This window comes from Bactrocera oleae, chromosome 2 (assembly GCF_042242935.1).
Source record: "Bactrocera oleae isolate idBacOlea1 chromosome 2, idBacOlea1, whole genome shotgun sequence".
NCBI classification, from domain to species: Eukaryota; Metazoa; Arthropoda; class Insecta; order Diptera; family Tephritidae; genus Bactrocera; species Bactrocera oleae.
This window is the reverse complement of record NC_091536.1, coordinates 681034-699902: the sequence shown is the minus strand read 5'-3', so window position 1 is coordinate 699902 and position 18869 is coordinate 681034. Positions and strand designations below refer to the sequence as shown.

Sequence of the window (18869 nt, the reverse complement as noted above, 5' to 3'; positions counted from 1 at the left end):
TTGTTTTATTTGACAGTTCACATTGCTCGTCGCACTATCTCTCCTTGATTGGTACCAGGCAAGTCGTCAATACCGTGCTCCGATTCCTCAAGTTGGTAATCGATCACCTTGTTGGAGTGTAAGGTTGTGTAAGAGCTCGCAAGGGAGAATCCATTTGTATAGTTTTCTCACTCTGTTTTCATCTTTCTTTCAATGCTAAATTCAAATTCTAATGCGACTGAATATTTGTTGAAACAAAATATATTTGGTTTTATGCTAACTCTGAAATTCTGTCCAAATGGCGTTATAACAGTTCTAGAAAATTTGTATGTAATATTTGTCATTCGACAATTCAAAACACTACTAACACCAAATGTCTTATGTGTAATATATGATCACACACGGCTTGAGCCTTAACAGCGTAAATGTACTTCCGTGAGAATGACGCTTCTTGGTTTTTGTGAGGGTTTTCCCGGTATTGGAATTTCGATGCCATCCCGCGTATCCTATGAAGTTAGATAACTCTCTCCAAAATTTCAGATTTGAGGTTATGCGTTTCTCGGTATTTGGCCAAAATAGATACTGGTTTTAATATGTTAATAGCGCATTCACACATAAATGCATTATGCAACAAAATGGCAAAATGTGACCTGATTGAAACCACCGTCACTGATTCCGCAATCTTTGACAGAGTAGCTCCATCATGGCGGGAACCTAAGCGATTTAATACTGTTACGAGTTGCGTTTCATGTATAATAGAAATTGTTTTCACGATCGACTTTGATTGAAACGATCGTTTTCCTTTATTAAACTCAAAATTGTATCTAAAGTGTTCCATGTCACATGTGTAACCTTCTTGAAACCGTTATCATCAAGTTTTTATATGACTATTTTAAATAAATAGTAGATTGTATCTGCATTCTTCACCCACGGCCAACACATACATTAGATCCTAATCAATCATATACCATTTCATCTTCTGTTTTCCATCTACTTCATTTAAAGCGTCTTTCACTTGAATATGATTGTAAAGGCTAAGTTATTCATAATGAAAATTGTTTGAAATATTCTTTTAAGATAAGGTGACAATAAATCATTACATCTATTTAATGATATTTTAATTCGGCCAAATATAGTTACAGAACCTCAAACGTCAACGTGAAACATTTTCCAATCACTTACTAAATATAACTGTATTTAAGGAATGATTTTTATTTTGCTAATAAAGGAAGCGTTATTAAGATTTTCGAGTTTTGGCGCCAGTATATTTTTCAGTAATTTTTAATTAAAGGGCACACCGGATGTAAAAATTATTTTTATTAATTATACCTTTAAAAAAATAGTAAAATGTTTTTTTTTTTTCGTTACAGCCCTCTAAAGCTTAGCCGCTCGGATCAATCAGTTCATCTTTAAACGCGTTTTTCTCAAAACTACATTTTTTAAATTTCCTTGAGTTATTAATCTGCAGCAAATGATCCCGCCACTAACAACCTTTTTCTGCATATTTTATATATAGTTCTCCATACAATGAGTTTTTGATCTGATCGAAAAGGATCAAAATTTTGAGTAAAGTTCAACTTTACTCGAAGAACTGTGTTTGTATAAATATACCGCTAAAATTTCAAAACAATTGATGGAGTAGTTTTAATTCCCACTCTTAAATTTTTACACATTTATTTAATTGATTTTTACAATTGTTCAACACTATAAAAGTCTACAATATCTTAGGGACGTAATAATTCCACATGTTCATTACATGATAACATAGGATTTCTGGAAGAAAAGAAATTTAAAACCTGGTTATTGAAATATTAAAGGAATTAATTTTATAATAAAGCATCAAAATAGTTCATATTTTAAAATTGTTAGATCTTGCGATATCAATTAGTCCATTATCAATCAGTCGATTCTAGTTTTGGTTTCACAAAATGTTAGCTATTTCCATACTCTTTGTATGTCTACTTGATTTTTTGAGTGCTTTAAAATTGTTTAATATGCTTTTTTCGAAGATATGGCGTTTCCAAAAAGAAAGTGATAATAATATGCATACAAATAACATTCCAATTTTTTTTTATAAATCAACGGGATTTTTAAGACAATTTGAAATTGTACAATGTTATAGAAATGAATGAGCTATAAAAAGGCATACTCGATTTGGTTTTGAAATTTGTTGTACTTGTATTATAAATAATTAAAAAAAATAAGTAAAAAAGAAGCAGCATACGTACAATTAAAATCAATGAACCACCAGTATCAGTACATACGTATCATACAAATAAAGATTTCAATAAACTCACTTCTCCGAAGATAAGCGAAATATATTTCCTGGCACATTTTTCAATTTAGAATTTGCACAAAGCAATTCCACGGCGTTTACTTTTCTAAATTGTACTAAATCCGTTTCTATTGCGTCTATATCAGGAAGCTGCCTCTGATATATCTTCGAGAACTGTTCGGCTGGAATTTTAAAAATGTTAGTTGGTTAAAATAAGTGGAAAAGAAAAACTTAATATTAAATTATGTATGTGTGTTATTGAATAATAATGTGAAAACAAAAAAATTTCAGATTATTACTTATGTATAAAAGCTTTTATCAATCCATTCGCTTACCTTTTTTCACCTATCAGGTACCATAAAAAATATGGGTTTGTAATTTATAATATATATGTATATGTATTATAATATATACCATACAAATATGTGTGTTATTTGGACCATATGATAAAAAAAATATGTTATCTTGTAAATGATAAAATAAAATGAATCTATAGAATAATATGTATTTGAAATAGTAAAAACTGTAAAATATATTAAAGGAATATCAAATACAAATAATAAGAGCTATGTACTGCTATGGAGAAAATATTATATCAAATGTGTAAATATTATTTGAATGAGAGCGAGAGTTTCAAATTATTTCTTCCTTTCAATCGAAGCCCCATTTGACTTGTTTTTATGTAAACGTCAACCTCTTCATACTCGTGGCTTTATAGCTTTACATCGAATAAAATCATAAATTACATATGTTGTATCGTCTTAACAACACATATTTAACATTCAAATTAATTTTTGGTTTCAACTTTAGTATGTATGCTATTGGGATACAGGAATGGCGTTGTTCTTGTTGTAACGGTTATCTAATCCCCGATTGGGTGGTCAGGTTCAGTTTAGTTGTCGTCGAGGTCATCTAACGGAAGACCCAGAAAACGAGCTGTTTCGACGGGATCGGACCACAGGAAGAAAGGTGTTAGATGAGGGGGGTTCGTTGGGAATGCAAAGAGGTGGTTAGTGTTATGCAGAGACTCATTGTATGCTGGACGTATATTTGGTATGTCAGAGTCGATTCTGAATAGATAGGAGTTTAACCTGCTACATTATCCATAACGAAGTTGCGCAAGGGTTTGACTCCAAGTATGCCATTTACTGAGAAGAAGTCGGTGAAGGTGTTAATGGCTTGACTGTAAATGGCGGTCAGTGCATGTCTGAAGTTAGTTGCGTCCGAAGTCTGGTCCGTGTACTGTTCAATATCGTCGACGTGGTCAAGGAAGGACCTCGTGATCTTCTTCGCAGGCGGTTCCGCTTCAAGCAAACAACTGCAGGGGTGGTTTCTGCGAAAACATCCTAGCATAAACTGCTTGAAGAGGAGCTCGTTATGTTCCTTAACCGGAAGCACACGGAGCTCCCTGTGTAGGTGTCCGACTGGAGACATCAAGAGCCATCCCGTGATGATCCGGAGTGCAGTGTTCTGAGAGATCTGAAGCTTCTTCGTCAGCGTTGCACTACATCCAGGTGCGACGTTGCCAACAACGTTTCTTTATCTTTTCCCCATGAGCTACTGGCAAGTGACTTGAGGATTTTGTTGAATCTCTGTACTTTTACAGTTATCACGGTCGTGTGAGGAGTGAAGCACAGGCTATCAAATGTAACACCTAAAATTTTAGGATTATTGACCATCGGAATTTTAATGCCATGGACTGTAAAGTTAAGATCCAGTCTGTACTCCTTCGTCTAGATCGTGAATATAGTAGTAGTGGATTTATTGGGGGAGAGTTTTAAACTCCTTGCAGCGAAGAAGCGAGAGAGGTCGAAAAGATAGCCGTTTACAAAAGTATAGCATATACCATCGATACAGGCAAAGTTCACCTCGGTCAGATGCAAGAAAGGAATAACGTGTATATATGTGGTTAAATTATGCATGTCGTTGTTATTTATTTTCTAAACAAATATACTTAGTAAGAACATTAATATGGAATATACTACAGTCATTTATACTTTTTTCTCCCATCTACATAACATTATTAAATATAGGCATTACTTTTGCGAAGGTTTGCTACGAAGTTTGTAACACCCAGAAGGAAACGTCGGAGACCCTATAAAATATATATATAAATGATCAGCATGATAAGCTGAGTCGATTTAGTTATTTCCGTCTGTCTGTCCGTCTGTTTGTATGTATTATATGCGATCTAGTTGCTCAGTTTTTGTGATATCGATCTTAAATTTAGCACATGACCGTTTCTCCGCTCATTTGTCAAAATGGCCTGAATGGCCACAAACTGAACAATCGATATCAAGTTCTTGTATGGTAAACGTTTTCGTTTGACGAGATATCTTCACAACATTAGGAACAGATCATTATCTAGGGCAATAATGGAATCTCCGAAGAAATTTTTCGGATCGACTCGCTATAACAATTGTCATACTAGCTGAACGATCGGAATCAAGTTCTTCTGAGGAATCTTTTGTATTTGTGAATAGTATTATAGCTTCGATGCAACCAAAATTAACGTTTTTTCTTGTTTTTAATTGATTTAATTGTCGCCGCATGCGGACATATGGTAGAATAGATTATTGCCAACCTCTACTCTGCTAACGAATTTTTCATGCTTGGTTGAATTACTTACAACTTAAATAGTTACATAAGGAAAAAATACATATTGTCATCGAAAACATTACACATTATATGTTATAAAACTTTTGGATGCGTGTGGCAAATTGCCTGAAATATACGATTATTTTGTACTTTCAAATTGTTATTACTGTGTATCAGAGCACTAGACTTTTCGTAATTCCATTCTTTTATTAGACTTTATTCTCATAGAAATATGAATCGTGAAAAAATAGACCTTCTAGTAACATATGTATCTGCCGTCGATACAGTTTTTTGAGCGGCAATTTTCTACTAATTTTCATGTTATTCGCTTACGAAATTTGTTAGGATTTTATAAGGTGTTATATATAGTAATACTAGCTGTACTTGGCGTGCCCGATATGCCCCTTTTTATACTCTCAACATGTTGCTACATAGTACAATATAATAGTTTTGGTCACCTAACGGTTGTTTGCATCACATAAAGTTAGTCGAGATAGATATGGAGTTATATATACATACCTATATAACAGTTTTAAAATTCTGATTCTGTCACTTTACAGTATAGAAAATGAGAGCCAATAGAGATATCGGGTTAGATAGCATAGTGCTGTTTAAATGTTCAAAAATTGCAGTAGCTATTTGTTGCTATTTTATTTTTTTGTAGTAATAAAATATTTAAATGATTCTTACATGAATTTTGAACACATGCTTATGATTTGAAATATGATTTTCTCGTTTATGAATTCAGCCGTTCTTGAGTTGTAAATAATGTAACTAACACGACTTTCTTCTTCTTCAAACGTGATTTTGCAACAAAGGCCTACTTTAGGACCTTCAGCAGGAATAAACGAATACCTGTGCAAATTTCCATGTGTTTCCGTGCTGTGGTTCGGACCTTCTATGGTTACATACCGAAAAAGCGTTTAATTTTCATATACATACTAGAAGACCCCGGCCACGCCTTTCTGTGGCTAAAGTATAATTAAATTAAATTAATACGCCTATAGTGCACCAATTTTATATAATATAGACAATATTCCCATCATATTTTTATATAAATGAAAGGAATTAACTGTCACTTTTAAAAATACAACTTATAAAAACGATGAACAACGACGAATATAAATTTGCTCCTCCGAATAATTTAATATCGTATACATATGTACGTGTCTACAGTTTTCTAGACATTTTTTCAGGGTATTGCATGTACTAATCCGGGAGTTATATTTCAGGATATCAATGACTTATGCCTGACGATAGAACAAACATTCAAATGCATTTAATAATATCTTTAAGTGAGTAAAATTCTGAGGTTCATATTCCACTTTATATTCACATATTAATAGTGAAAAATTTTGATAGATGTTAATGTTTCTGATGTGGTCCCCTTTAGATGCTTACCCAAAATATATTTAAATGTTGGTCCAACTATTGCTCCGAGTGAATTTTTTTCCGCCATACCACCAACGAGAAGGTCAATGTTTTCAACATTACTGTATGTACCTTTTAAAACATTTAGGTCCTAAAAAAAATGTGATGAGGAGTACATCGTCATTGCGGCAAAACTCAACAAAAATAATTATACGTAATTCAGTAACATAAAAATTTAGGGTATTGAACAAAGCAAATGCAAAAATGTGGACAACCACATATGTACATGTTTTTGCTGACTCAATGACCTTCTGTGATTTCCATTAGTTTTTAGTACGCACGTCAATTTCAATAAACCTCTCGAGATCTTTCCAGCTACCGATGTTTTTCCCAATGGAAAGCTTCAAATAGTCAATATAACCTCTTAAACCATGATCTCGACCTCGTTGAATATCGAAAGCTAGTAGATCACCATGTGTGGGTCTATTCACACCAAATTTATTCCAAATAAGCTGAATATATTTAAAGGTAATAATAATTAATTGTTAAGTTATTGCACTACAATATTTTCCGCACTTACACTTTCCTCATATATTGTATCTAATTTCATGGCATGCTGATTCAAAATCGAATCGAGTATGGTATCAATTTGTTCATGAGTATATTCCAAATCAGGCTTATATGTTTGATCAAGGAGTGAAACTACATTTTCGTTGCGGATGACACTGCTGTGTACAATATTATCTAATTGATCAAGGCTACAGATTTGTTAAAAAAATAGTAGTCGTACATACCTACTTTCTTGAGGAGGCGAACCTGATGTAGTGTACTCCACACGTTTTACTTCAGTAAAATTCTGCAGGTAATTGGGCATCATGGACATGTAAAACCGCATAGCTGCAATCCCAAATTCATTTGAAATTCTGTCAACGGTCACAGATCCCTTGTTAGGCGAAACTTCTTTTATTTTACCAGCAACATCCTCACCCAACACATTGGGCACCCACTCGTCAAAAACAATATTCCTATAGATTTGTATGTTAATTGCTTTTGCCGTTCTGAAAAGATTTTCGTCCTGCCATGATGGATATTTAATAGTTAGTTTTTTGGCAATCTGGTTATGATTTCTCATAAATAGTGTATAAATAGATATCGTTAGTGGGCTTTTGTTTACGCGAGAATCACCAGCCATGAAACATTGGCTAGTTACCCTGGAGGGATTTTTGAACGCACAATAATTACTCCAATCGCCAGTTATCACAGCTAGTCCGTCAGTATACATTTCTGAAGGCGTTACACTTGCGGTGGATTTAATTTGACCGTTATTCCACGTGCGCATGCGCTTTTGCGCCTCATCTGTGAAACCGTAGAGTTGTGATAAGTCCAAAAGGGATGTTGCTTGGTTTAACTGACAAAATTAATTGATTTTATTATTAAAGGACTACATATGTACATATAACAAAAACAATTACTTGCTCTACAGCGCCGAATGTGCATTTTGTGCTGGCAGCAACAGCACTACGAACATAATTTAAGCAGTTAACTTTAGCATACTGCGATTCATCGCTTTTTATTGTCAAAGGAGCACAAAAGGGATGTCGATATCTTGGTAAAAGCTCAAAGCTGTTACTATCGCAGCATTCAATATGACTACCGTCTCCTAAAATATATTAATTACAGTTAAGGTGACAGAAATCTATTTCAAAGCGTTTACTCATTGTTGTAACTACAGGTTGACTGAGATCATGTTCAATGAATTGAGTCCACTGTACCACAGCCAGGTTTCTTTGCTTGTCCTCGAGATCTTTTTTCACACTCAAGTTGTGCAGGGATTTACTTACCCAGAGAGGTGAAACAAGAGGCAACATCTAAAAAAAAAGTTATTACATTAATACTGCTTCCCAGTACTTACAAACGTGACTAAAAACATACCTGATAGATGCCATCCTGATAATGGCGATCCAATAATCTTCGAAATGCGTTGTGGCCATTGCGCCGATTTTCAATTATTCTTAAACATTCTTGTAGTAAGTCACTGCCTTTTGGAAGTGTCTTATTTGATAAGAATGTTTCGCAACTCTGGCCATCGATTCCATGGGGTAGACATTTATTATTGAAGACATAAAGACTAGTAGCCAAAAGCTTTCTAGCAACGTCATTGTCCATTTTGGCTTCTTCGTTTGGCAAAGCATCCAAAAGGTTATGATGTGAAATACCACCATCTTCGACAATTACTCCGGATTTCACCAGATTTTCTTCTAGCCTGTATGAAAAACTTACTACTTGACTTTAAATTTTAAAACTTTACAAAAAAAGAAAATCAACGGCTAAAAAATCAGTACCCGATAATCAATTGTGGCCTTACTTAGTTCCGATTTCACTTAGTATAGCTAAAGATAAAAACTTAACCGACAGATCGCTAAAAATGCGTTTCCACAATGTCTACTTGGTACACATCTGTCGATTAAATTCTGTTTAAATTGGTAAAAGAATAACTTGCTAACTAATATTATATGTAAGAAATTACATTTTAGCTTTATTTTTACCTTTTCTGTCTGTTTACTGATTCGATTCCGAAGTCTAAGTCACGCTTCCAATCTTCAGAGGGAATACTATTCAAGTATTGAAAGCTTCTTTCATCAATTGTGTGAGCATCTGTCAGAGGGCAAGAAATATATTTAGAAATATATTATATAACAATAATCTATCACTTTATTGACAATTTGGGGACCCTCTATATACATTAAGTCAACCTTCATATAGAAAAGGTTACAACAACTTATTTTAGATTTCAAAAATATTTAATTTGGAAGTAAATATTTTATACATCAACGTTCATAGAATACAAGGTTACGACAACCTTGACGTCCTTGAACGAACATCGTCATACTTACAGTTGGATAAATGTGAAAAACAAAAAAATTTATTTATGTTAATGTTTTTTCATTTTATTTTTGCAATTTTTGTTCAATTATCTCATATATGTATCTCTATTAAGAAATCTAGTTTCAAAATATATTTGATATAGCAAAAACAAACGTTTAATTTTGTCACTACTATAATAGTAGTTTTGTTCACCTAGCGGTTGTTTGTATCAGGTTGACAAGGCGTCTGTCCGTCCGTCCACCTGTCCGTGCAAGCGATACCTTGAGTAAAAATTGAGATACATATGTTCTTTAGCACCCAAGGTAGGTTGCCACGCCCACAACATGCCTTTAAATGAAAATTTATAAAGTGCCATAATTAAGCACTAAATGAAGATACAAAACTGACGTTTGTTACAGGGGATCGGAGTAGTGAGGGATATCTGTAGGCTAAATGGTTTTATGTACTTATCATCCAAACCATTAAATGTAATTCAACCAAACTGCATGGAAGGAAATTTATACACTGTGAAAATGAGTTAAATCAGATAATGACCACACCCACTCCCCATATAAAGGTTTTGTTGAAAACTACTAAAAGTGCGATAAATCAATAAATAAATGCGCCAGAACCATACAATTTTACACCCGATATGGTACAAAGAGCGATATGAAAAAATAGTGTAGGTGATGTCCCAATCTGAACAAAAAATTTCCGAAAAGATAAATGATAAACAAAAAAACTAGTAACATAATTAATGATTTCCAGTCCATAATACCATGTAGCCAAGGCTTGGCTGCTAAGCAGAGGCGGAGTTTGCTGTTAGTAGTGCGTCAGCCAGAGAATGGTCTGCTTATAAGATAGAGGACCCAGCGAGATTGATTGCGTGAGCTAAGAGACAAAGGTCAGCTGAAGAGGCTAAGCCAACAGCCAAGAGACCGAAGACTTATTGTGTGACGCCTGCAAAATCATTTGCTGATGTGATCATTATCATTGGTATGCTGGATGAGGGAGATTCCGAAGGAAAAATTCCTAGAGCCCAATGGAAATGGATGCAAGCCGCAGAGAATACAATAATTAATGCGTCTTCTCCACCATAGCAAACTAGATTCTCTTGCCCTATTTAACCGCACGGCAGAAGAACGGCCTGACTTCGTCCTTATTCAGGAGCCATGGGTTAATACAGGGCGTATTTGTAGACTGAGGACACCGGGGTATAATTTATACATTGCCAGCTACGTTGGTAAGGCTGGGACATGTACTATATTGGCTAGTAAAAGCTTCATGTCTTTTTATTACACAGCTATAGTAATAAAGACACAACAGCAGTAAGCTGGGAGACGGACGTGAATAAATACCGGCTGGTGCTACATGCCGTATGACGAAGAAAAAGTACCATCACAGCTGATTAAAGAGTTGGTACGAGACTGCGAAACATCCAAGTGCTCGATTTATCTTGGCTGCGACTCCAATGCATATCGCACACTATGAGGCAGCACTGACATCAACGAAGCGGGTGAATTACTCTTTAATTTTTTACTAGGAACTAAGCTTTTGTTATGCAACAGAGGCAGTATGCCAACATTTATAACTAGAAATCGACAGGTAGTATTAGACATAACACTTGTGTCGGAAAAACTGGTAGATAAAATGACCCATTGGAGAGTTCTTGAGGATCACTCCTTTTCATATTACCGCTACATGGAGCATATAATTGAAGGTAATGTAGATAGGGTAGAAAATTTTAGGAATCAGGAAAGCGAACTGGCAGATGCCCCCGCAAGAGCTAAAAAAGCGTATTCCTCATCGTCATTTCAACCAGAGCACAAAGAGGACCTAGACATCCTCGTTACACAGTTCACAGATTTTTGTCGACAAGCACTAGAGGTGGCTTGTCCAATAACACGTAGTAGGGAAAGAATTAGGTCCTCCTGGTGGTCCCCATACTTAAAAAGTTGCAGAAAGATTGCAGGAAGCAATTCAACTTAGCCAAACTATCCCCAGGGGAAGAAGAGTGGGGCAACTGTTATGACCTCTTCAGAGCAAATAAAAAAGAGGTAAGGAAGGCAAAAAGAATTTCGTGGAAATATTTTTGTCATGATATCGCAAATACGGCAGAAGCATCTCGACTTAGAAAAATAATGGCACAGTGAATACATAACATCGAATACCTTCAGAAGCCAGACCACAGCTGGACGGTATCCAGTGAAGAGTCTCCAGGCCTGTAAATGGATTCTCACTTCCCAGACAGTTCCGAGATCTACACAATGGATGGAATGGAATTCAGAAGCCAGTCCACAGCTAGACGGTATCCAGTGAAGAGTATCTAGGCCTGTAAATGGATACTCACTTCCTAAACAGTTCCAAGATCTACACAATGGAGCATACACTGGGCAGTGAAGTGGAAGCAGAGTCCGCTCCTGTATTCATTGAGATTCAGATAGTAATGTATATATAAATCCTATAAATCGCCGGGACCAGGCAGGATATTTCCGGCCCAGTTACAGCAGTCTCAGAGCTTAATAATAAACTAGTTATAAACCATGCTTAAAGGGGCACTGCAATTAAACTATATTAACTCGTTATAGAGGAAAGTCAAGGTGATATACATATAAACCAAAGGCGGGCAGAACCTTACACACCTAATTTAAATACACACACTGCAGTTTCGCAGCACGCGAATTCGAAGGGAAAATCCAGAGAAACGGAATTAAGCTCAGTTGCAGAGATTGAAAAATCTCTGGAGATAAAAGAATACACCCTCGTAGCTTTCTTAGACATAGAGGCACTTTCAATAACAGCCGAAGGCCATACTGAGCGCGCTTAATGATTTGGGAATCCCTGAGCCTCTCAAGAAATTAATTGAACAGATGCTCTTGGGTAGTTCAATTATTTCAACGCTGGGAACTTCAACGATGTGCATATCCACCCCAAGGAGGCGTGTTATCCCCATTTCTCCGGATCTGAAAAACAAAATGTTGGTGGATCTGGAAAAGAAGGTGTTGTGGCCTAAGCTGACGATGTGGCAGTTTCGGTTATAGGCAAGTTCCCGAATACGTTCGCTAGCCTAATGCAGACAATACTAAACGATATTAACCAATGGATCGCATCATGCAGACTGAACCTGAATGCTAGAAATACAGGAATAGTATTGTTCACTAAGAAACACAGTACTCCAGAAATTACGCCCCCATTATTAAGTGGCACCAGGCTAACGATAGGAGACAAGGCAAGCTACTTGAGACTATCCTAATCCTTTTCGCTGCTGTTTGTGCAGAAAGGAGTTTGACGCAATTGAATTATGAACACCCCGGTTTTTGACCGACCAGAACAAAAGAAATTTTGACTATTACATTTCTTTAGTATATTTTTTTCATAAGAAAATGTTTAACACACTGAACTGGTAATTACAGCTAAGAGATCTGAATTCTACAGAATTTTGCCGCTACAACAACAACAACAACTAAGTGACTTGAATATGTGATATGTGCAAAGTGTGTAAATAAATATTGAAAAATATACATAAATTATTGAAAAAATTCACTTTCCGCTCACGGATTTGTAATCTACATAACTTTTTTTTAAGGGGTGACCGACGGGTAATTCCTTGGAATTCATAAAAAGAAAACTTAATTGTGTCACCCCTTACAACCCCAACCCCCTACGAAGTGGGGGTCATTAAGTACATATAATATTTACCATTAAATTAATTAAATATGAGTACGGATAGGAGATCGGCAACTTACTTATATTTAGCATTAACGTCCAGCAACATATAATCAAAATCCTCAGATCCAATTTTACGTAGTAGCTACAACTATTTCGTACATGAAACATGTTATCCCAATAATTTGATATTATATAGAAAACTACAAATCTAATGTGTTCTGTTACAGTGCTACTTTAAAACTGCCTATATACGTTCTTTTATAAACACATGTTGTAACTGCGTCAACGAAATATTTCATCTTCACATCAGAATAAAAATTGAATTGATATAAGTATGTACATATAATACATATATATATTATATGTATGTATTTAAATCATTGATGATAAGGTTTCGCATCTACTAGGGCATTGATACTACATACACATGTACCTAGAAACATAAACATGTTTATCGCTTGTATGAACATCATTGACCCACAACCCGACTCATCTATTTATTTGCATTCCTACATCTTATTTATATGCACACATAAATACATATATTTATTTTTTTTTTTTTTACTAATATATATATTTTGAGAGTCGTTTTTTCTAGCAAAGCGCGAGAACGGTTGTACTTACAGCTATTTTTTTTTTTTAATTTAATTAGAGATTCTATTTATATATGGACTTCTCATCCATGTTACAGGAGCGTTTATTACAACATTGAGCAGAGAAGGTAGATATTTACATTGTCTGGTTGGACCTTCTCTATATTTTGCATTCTCTGAAAACAGGTCTTCTAGAACATTCTGGCAACTACGAATTCGCTAACTCGGTGCTTCTGCAATTTATCGTCGATTCGATTTTGTTCTATCATCCGTGTTCGTCACAATTGATGCGGTAACGTTAAGTTTTGTTATCGCACATCTCTAAATACATTGGTTTATTAAAAATGCGTTAGCCAGAGGGAAGAATTTTAATTGACATTTGTAATACAAAAACTAATTGTAATTTTTAATAGATTTCGTTATATCTTATTAAAGTTATTGACCAGAAATATTCAAGTTATTTCAAAATATAAAGTAGGTTTTAAATAAGATGCCATCGTTGGAAGTGGAAAATGGTGGAATTATTCCCTCTATTCAGGGGGACGATCAATCAAAACCTATGTCTGGACCCATAATTGGGATAATATATCCTCCGCCGGAAGTGAGGAGTATCCTTTTAACATATGTCGTATTATTAAATCTAACTTACATACTCGTATACATATTAATTTTCCTTAACCATGAAAATTATTTTTCATAGATATTGTTGATAAAACTGCTAGCTTTGTAGCTCGAAATGGACCTGAATTTGAAGCGCGTATCAGACAAAATGAATTGGGCAATGCCAAATTTAATTTTTTGAGTACAGGGGATCCTTACAATGCATATTATAGGCACAAAGTAAATGAATATAGGGAGGGAAAAGGTAAGAATTAAAAGTACTTAAACAATATACAAACTTCTTAATTCTGTATGAAACCTTCTTAAAAACAGATGCATCGGGCGGCCCAAGTGTTGTTACTAGTGTTAAACAATTATCTGTTACAAGTGCTGCACAGCAAAAGCAACAGGAACTTCTAAAACAAGTAGCTGAGCAACAATTTGTACCAAAAGACCCTCCCTCAGATTTTGAATTTATTGCAGACCCTCCGTCAATATCTGCTTTGGATTTGTAAGTATATAACTAACTTAAATAATTGTTTTTTTTTTCATAACGTATTTTACAGAGACATTGTTAAATTAACAGCGCAATTTGTAGCCCGAAATGGTCGTCAATTTTTGACAAATCTCATGAATCGTGAACAACGTAATTTCCAATTTGACTTTTTGCGACCCCAACACTCATTGTTTCAATATTTTACAAAGTTATTAGAGCAATACACAAAAATATTAATTCCACCAAAAGACCTATTAAATAAATTACGTGTAGAGAGTTCGGAAGGACGCACCAGTATGAATTTAGTTTTAGAACAAGTAAAATACAGGGCAAACTGGCAAAAGCATCAAGAAGCTCAACGTCGACGTGAAGAGGAGAAAGTTGAGAAAGAAAGAGGTAAGATACACGCTATATATTTATTATTAATAATATTATAAAGAACTTTTTGTCAGTGGCTTACGCTCAAATCGATTGGCATGATTTCGTAGTGGTTGAGACAGTGGACTATCAACCTTTTGAGACAGGAAATTTTCCACCACCAACAACACCAGAAGAAGTAGGTGCTCGAGTACTAATGGAAGAACGATTGCTGGAAGAAGATGGAGATATAGAAATGCAAATTGAGTCAGAAGAAGAGGAAAGCCAAGAGGAAACAGTCAGACTTAAATTGTCACAAATGGAAAATCGGACTGGTATACAAATGAAAAGCACTACATATAATCAACAAGGAACTAACGTAAAGAAAGATAATACACAAGTTCAAGACATGGATGAAGCCTCTAGTGATGAAGAGTCACCATCTAACTTAAAGATGCAGCCACCAGTAGCACCTCTTCTACCACCAACACACGATAAGGTTGTGGTTAAGAAATACGATCCGAAAGCTATTCAGCAAAAACAACAGAAACCAGCAACCGCAGATGAGTATCTGATTTCTCCAATAACAGGGGAAAAAATACCGGCATCGAAGGTGGCAGAACATATGCGCATTGGTTTGTTGGATCCTCGTTGGGTTGAACAGCGTGATAAACACACCGTTGAAAAAATTAATCAAGATACAGTATATGCTGCTGGTACTGCTATTGAGGCTAGTCTAAAACAATTAGCAGAACGTCGTACTGATATTTTTGGTGTTGGCGATGAAGAGACAGTTATCGGAAAGAAATTGGGTGAAGAGGAAACAAAAAAGGATGATCGTGTCACTTGGGACGGGCATACATCAAGCGTGGAGGCAGCAACGCGAGCGGCACGAGCTAATATTACTTTAGAAGACCAGATCCATCAAATTCATAAAGTATATTTATATATTTTTTTTAATAACTAATTATATAACACAAAATTTAAATATAGGTAAAAGGCCTTCTTCCAGATGAAGAAAAAGAAAAGATTGGACCTAAACCAGTTACCAACAAACCTACATTGTCAGCTCCACCACTGTCACATCAGGCAGCTATTAAAGGTCATTCTCAAGTTGGATATCATGCTGTTTCTCACCACCACCATCAATCACAGCAACTGCCGCAACAACAAACGCACAATCAGTCATCTTCGCATAACATGCCACCTTCTGCACCAATAATGATGATGCCAATGAGACCACCGCCCCCAATGTTAGGTATGGAATTTGTCGAATTCATAAAATTTCTTAAAATAATGTAAAATTAGCAGCTCCACCATTCCCCGTAGGTAGTTATATGAATATGCAATCTGGTGGACCCCCTCAAATGTCATCAGTACCAAATGTACTGGATCAAACAATGATGTCCCTTCCACTAATTTCAGTAGATGAAGAGCCACCGAACAAAAAAATGCGATCAGAAGATAATCTGATTCCAGAAGAAGAGTTCATATCAAAACATAAGGTATTTATAAAAAAAGCGTATAACTACAATGAAATTTTTTTTTATTACCAAATCGATTAACTTAATAATATAATATATACAGAAGTGCCCTGGAGACGATCAAATAATTCCATCAATGCTTTAAGTGTATTCGTGTCGTCGGCTTTTATCGGCTACACGTACGCTACACCGACTTGTTGTCGGCTCTGTTTGATGAATATAAAAAAAATTTCTGATATTTGAATTTGTCATTTGAATAGTGACATTTAAAAGATGAACAAGTGCGCGGACGAAAAAAAAACTTTTTTTAGTCAAAAGTCTAAAATGTAATTAAAAGAGAGATAAAATGATTATTGACGTGTTTGTTTGAACGTTTGCGGGCAAGACTTCACTCACGCATATGCAATGCTTGACTTAATTATTTGATGGTCTCCAGGGCTCTTAAATCTCTTAATCATATTAATAAAAATTTCTTTTGCAGAGCCCCATTACTATTCAAATACAAATTCCTAACGTAGTTGACAAGTCGGAGTGGAAATTAAACGGACAAACTATAGCATTTTCATTATCGCTCGCAGATACTGTTTCTAACTTAAAAGCGAAGATCCAAGATGAAACTGGAATGCCCCCAGCTAAACAGAAAATTTCATATGAGGTTAGTACTGTCCAGAATCCTGAATACTCATATTCATTTTTAGTTTATTATCCATTTTACCAGCTTAAATGTTGCAACCATAGTTCTGTTCTATTAACTAGGATACCTAAAAAGTGCAATGTAATTTATACCTGTTCAAGCCTTAAGGCACACAGGGAGTGGACCACACGTTATGTGGCCCCAGGCTGCCAACGCATAACTGACACAAGCCTTTACTGCGGTGCATTTAGTTCGCCACACTGCGCCGCCACTCCAGTCGAGTCGCAAACAAAGGACCTCTACGGCCCCAAGGAGCTCAACTGGGTAGCATGACTCTCAGTCTGATCAATCCCCCTCCAACCTTCATTACGCTCTAGTCCTCGTGCGAGAACCACTCGTTAACTCTTGGTTCCTCGTACAGTTGTTGTTGTTGTTGTAGCGACAGAATTCTGCCGAGTTGACAGTCCTTGGCCGGAATAAATCCGGGTCCGTTCCGGTTACGTAGAAACGACTGTTGTCGTACAGTCTGCCCTGTGGGTCAGGCCGCCATACGTCGGAAATCACATCAGTCAAATGCACCGCTCTTGTCATTTCCCGACGGGTTCCGGCATCCGGTATGGTGGCCCCATGCTGCTGGAGTTTGCCTCGAAACATCCCTATAGTGGCGTCGGCAAACAACACCACAGTGCGACAACCGTGTTAAATTTAAATACTACAAATTTTTTTAAAGCAAACCTATCTGCCAAAATTTAAAATTCAAAAAAGCATCACTGTCCTAGCTGTTACGCAAAACTTGCAACATTTGAAAAGTAGTTGCACAAAAAATTACACCGAAACCAACTGTGCTAGCTAAAAAGTAATTGTTAGTGATGTGATGTTAAATCTAATTTCAATATGAGAATATTGATATTAATCAATCGAACTTCCTTTTGACAATAAAATTGATTGCTTATTATAAATATTTGTGTATTTTCATTTCAGGGAATGTTCTTCAAGGATAGTAATACTATGGCGTTCTATAATCTACTTAGTGGTGCCACAATACATCTACAAATCAAAGAACGTGGTGGACGTAAAAAATAAATTTCTTAAAATTTTATATTTAAAACAGACAAGGGAATTAAATAACGTTTTGTAAATCCTCTTAAAATCTCTGGATTATTTTCATAAACTCAATAATTATGACTTTCTGTGTTTTATTTTAATGTTTTGCTCCATAGAAATAAAGATGTAACGATTTACAATAATATAAATTAATTTCTTAACTTACTTTTCAAATCTGTCTGCGACTATGCTCTTGCTTTGTTTCTGATAACAAAACCTATAAAATTGGTTTCTGTTACACCCAAAAACGATGCAATTTCCGTTTCGAACGTCAAACCAATAATATCTGAATTCATGACACCTACTACATTTTTTTATCGGTTTCAATTCTGATTCCGACAACTATCAGATTCTACATTTTATACAATCAATTTAATAAAATTAAATCATCAGGATGAATTTAAAATTGTTATATATGGGAAGTAGGCTTAGTTATAGTCCGATGTAAGGTAGGGATGTCTGGATAATATTACACACCAAATTAAGTTAAAATTGGTCAAGTAATTCCTGAGATATAGGATTTCACGCCCAGCGTCCAATGTATCAACAGGCTCCTTTGAAACTTTTCCGTTCATATAAGACGTGAAATTTAATTCTTCTATGGTGTTTATTTAGTGAGCAATCGCAGTGTTAGTAGTTTTCAAAATGACCGTTATATGGAGAGTGGGCATAGTTATGATTTAAAACACATTCACATACAGATATAGCATAGCATATAGAGCTAGCGCGACACAGGATGAGGGACAACAGTGCCTCCCCTGCCTCAGAGAAGCGAAAGGGTGGCAATACCGCGACCAACAGAAAACGGAGTAGTGGAAATCGAAGTCAACGCCCAGTAAACGCA

At 35.5% G+C, this 18869-nt stretch overlaps 2 protein-coding genes across 5 annotated transcripts; one reads left to right on the top strand and one right to left on the bottom strand.

Annotated features, from left to right (window-relative positions):
• Positions 1-1618: 1618 nt before the first annotated feature.
• On the bottom strand, positions 1619-13025 carry Irc (Immune-regulated catalase). Of its 2 annotated transcripts, none has more exons than XM_014241251.3 (11): positions 12835-13025; positions 8770-8878; positions 8156-8486; positions 7938-8091; positions 7696-7883; positions 7018-7631; positions 6804-6951; positions 6565-6735; positions 6254-6374; positions 2277-2436; positions 1619-1752 (listed from the first exon to the last, which is right to left on the bottom strand). In XM_014241251.3, the coding sequence occupies exons 1-11, from the start codon at positions 12923-12925 to the stop codon at positions 1704-1706; spliced, it is 2136 nt and encodes a 711-aa protein (XP_014096726.2). In that variant the 5' UTR covers positions 12926-13025; the 3' UTR covers positions 1619-1703. The 2 variants fall into 2 exon arrangements, with proteins under 2 accessions (XP_014096726.2, XP_036229636.2); XM_036373743.2 differs by having other exon boundaries at positions 6804-6948.
• A 633-nt stretch (positions 13026-13658) lies between these two features.
• On the top strand, positions 13659-18174 carry Sf3a1 (splicing factor 3a subunit 1). Of its 3 annotated transcripts, none has more exons than XM_014243256.3 (9): positions 13659-13958; positions 14051-14215; positions 14284-14461; positions 14517-14842; positions 14899-15740; positions 15797-16061; positions 16133-16308; positions 16769-16942; positions 17903-18174. In XM_014243256.3, exons 1-9 carry the CDS (start codon positions 13841-13843, stop codon positions 18002-18004), a joined length of 2346 nt encoding a protein of 781 aa, XP_014098731.1. In that variant the 5' UTR covers positions 13659-13840; the 3' UTR covers positions 18005-18174. The 3 variants fall into 3 exon arrangements, with proteins under 3 accessions (XP_014098731.1, XP_014098718.1, XP_014098725.1); XM_014243243.3 differs by having other exon boundaries at positions 16112-16308; XM_014243250.3 differs by having other exon boundaries at positions 13660-13958; positions 16115-16308.
• The last annotated feature ends 695 nt before the right edge of the window (positions 18175-18869 follow it).